At 59.6% G+C, this 2,326-nt stretch overlaps 1 protein-coding gene across 1 annotated transcript in view; it reads right to left on the bottom strand.

The window, feature by feature from the left end:
• The window catches only part of LOC130587233 (myosin-6-like), a gene marked incomplete at its 5' end in the record, with an annotated part of 25,332 nt that overhangs the window by 11,686 nt on the left and 11,320 nt on the right, over positions 1-2,326 (bottom strand). The window contains 7 exons of the mRNA XM_057388203.1: positions 213-303; positions 382-527; positions 627-803; positions 1,278-1,520; positions 1,616-1,744; positions 1,837-1,963; positions 2,047-2,183. Coding sequence (XP_057244186.1) covers positions 213-303; positions 382-527; positions 627-803; positions 1,278-1,520; positions 1,616-1,744; positions 1,837-1,963; positions 2,047-2,183 — 1,050 coding nt within the window. The remainder of the gene's footprint in view (positions 1-212; positions 304-381; positions 528-626; positions 804-1,277; positions 1,521-1,615; positions 1,745-1,836; positions 1,964-2,046; positions 2,184-2,326) is intronic.

Here is a 2,326-nt window from a genome sequence, read left to right as displayed (position 1 = left end):
CCCAGCCCAACCACCTGGAGATTCTCCAGTTCAACTATCAGATCACTCTTCTACCCAACAACTTAGATATTCTCCAACCCAAGCATCAGGTCACTCTTCTACTCAACCCCACCACCAGGAGATTCTCCAACCCACCCATCAGTTTAGTTCTCAACCCAACCACGTGGACACTCTTCAGCCCAACCCAACCAGGCACAGACTTGAYGCCCCACCTGGAGCTCCTTCAGCTTCTTCTGGAGCTGCAGAGCCAGCGCCTGCTCRTCCTCGATCCTGCCGTTCTGCTGGTGGATCTCAAACTCCTTCCTGCAGAAGGAGGGGGATGGTGAGACCCTACCTGTGACCCTCAACTGGGCTGGACACGGCAGCAGGGTCCAGCCTCACTTCTTGAGCTTCTCYTCSAGCTGCTGCTTGTCRTTCTCCAGATCCATGATGTTCTCCTGGGTCAGCTTCAGGTCACCTTCCAGCTTCCTCTTGGCTCGTTCCAGGTCCATMCGGATCTTCTTCTCCTGCTCCAGGGAGCCTTCCAACTGTGCGGGAACACGGAAATGGGGAGAAACCTCAGGTTCTGCTCGTCTCTGCTCCAGGAGTTCTTCGGCAGGGCCTGGGGTGGGACCGGCGGCACTCACGTCGTCCACYTGCTGCTCCAGCTTGACTTTGCCCTTGGTCAAGGTGTTGACCTTGTCCTCCTCGGCCTGCAGGTCGTCCAGCGTCTGCTGGTGGGACTCCTGCAGGGCCTTCTTCTCCTTGGTCAGCTTGGCGATGGTCTCGTCCAGCCCCGCCATCTCCTCCGTCAGGTTCTTGACCTGCAGGAGAAGCGTCCGGCCTCAAGCTCCGTGTCAGGGGTGGTTGGTTTCACCTCAGCCAATGAGGTTGGTTTCACCTCTTACAAAGCAGGAGGACCCAAAGGACCTCCGGTCTTCTCAATGAGCCCAACTCAACCAACATTGGATCTTCTCAACCCAACCCACCTTGGGTCTCCTCAACCCAATCCAACCTTCCTTGGATCTCCTCAACCCAACCCAACCTACCTTGGGTCTTCTCAACACAGCCCAACCCACCCTGGGTCCCTTCAACCCAACCCAACCTTTCTTGGGTCTCCTCAACCCAATCCAACCCACCTTGGGTCTTCTCAACCTATCGCAGCCTTCCTTGGATCTCCTCAACCCAACCCAGCCCATCCTGGATGTCCTCAACTCACCTTGGGTCTCCTCAACCCAACCTAACAAGGCTCCCCAGACTCAAGTAGTCTCCCCGTGAGGCCCAGACYCCGCYCTCACCTTGTTCTCRGTGGCGTGTTTCTCCTTCTCCACCTTGGCCAGGGTCAGCTCCAGGTCATCAATGTCCTTCTTCAGCTCCGAGCACTCGTCCTCCAGCTTCCTCTTCTTGGCCGTCAGCTCGGCGTTCATCTCCTCCTCATCCTCCAGCCGCTCCGTCAGCTCCTTCACCTTGGCCTCCAGCTGGATCTTGTTCTTGATCAGCTGGTCGCAGCGCTCCTCGGCGTCGTTCAGGTTGTCCTGCTCCTGTTGGGGTGTGTGGCGGGTGAAGCGGGGTGTCCCCGTGGGCGGTGGGGGCAGCGGTCACCTCTGTGACACGGTTTTGGGGTGATGCCACTCACRGCCTGCACTTGGAGCTGAAGGTCGTTCTTCTCCTGCAGCATGGAGACCATCTTCTCCTCCAGCTCCTTCCGCCGCGCCTCTGACTTCTCCAGGGCGTCCTTCAGCCGCCCGTACTCCTCCTTCATGTTCTGCTCCAGGAGACCCCGAGCAAGTCCAATGGCCCTGTCCAGCACCACCCAGACCATTGGGGGTCACCCCCGGCCCCGCCCCCTCCTCCCACCTGCATCTCCTTCTCGGTCTCCGCGCTCTTCAGCAAGGGTTTGATCTTGAAGTAGAGCTTCATCCACGGCCAGTTCTTCACCCCCATGAAGGCCCGGAGGTTCCACTGGATCACCAGCAGAGCATCCCTGCGAGGCAGAGAAGGTGACAAAGGTGCCACCGCATCCCCGGGCAGGTGACAGGGTGAGGAGAAGCCCTGCCCCCGCCTCACCGGCGCTCCACGATCTTCTTGAACTCGAGGCGCATGAGCTGCCCCCGTGCCCGCGCCTGGATGCGCGTGATGATGCGCGACAGGCGCTCGTCACGCATCTCCTCCAGCTGCCCCAGCAGCCCCGCCTTGAAGAACACCTGGGGGTGGGAGAAGTGGGGAGGTCCATGTCCACAAGGTCCACAAGAAGGACCATGAGGTCTCCATGTGCCCCCCAGGTGGTGGGACCATGGGAGCTCCCCGCAGTGTGTCCAAACTGGATGTGATGAGGGGAAGGAGCTGG

Source organism: Malurus melanocephalus, unplaced genomic scaffold (assembly GCF_030028575.1).
Source record: "Malurus melanocephalus ecotype Western Australia unplaced genomic scaffold, MMel_1.1 scaffold_1668, whole genome shotgun sequence".
Classification (NCBI taxonomy): domain Eukaryota; kingdom Metazoa; phylum Chordata; class Aves; order Passeriformes; family Maluridae; genus Malurus; species Malurus melanocephalus.
Note: the sequence above shows the minus strand (reverse complement) of the source record. Positions and strands in the feature narration are given on the sequence as shown.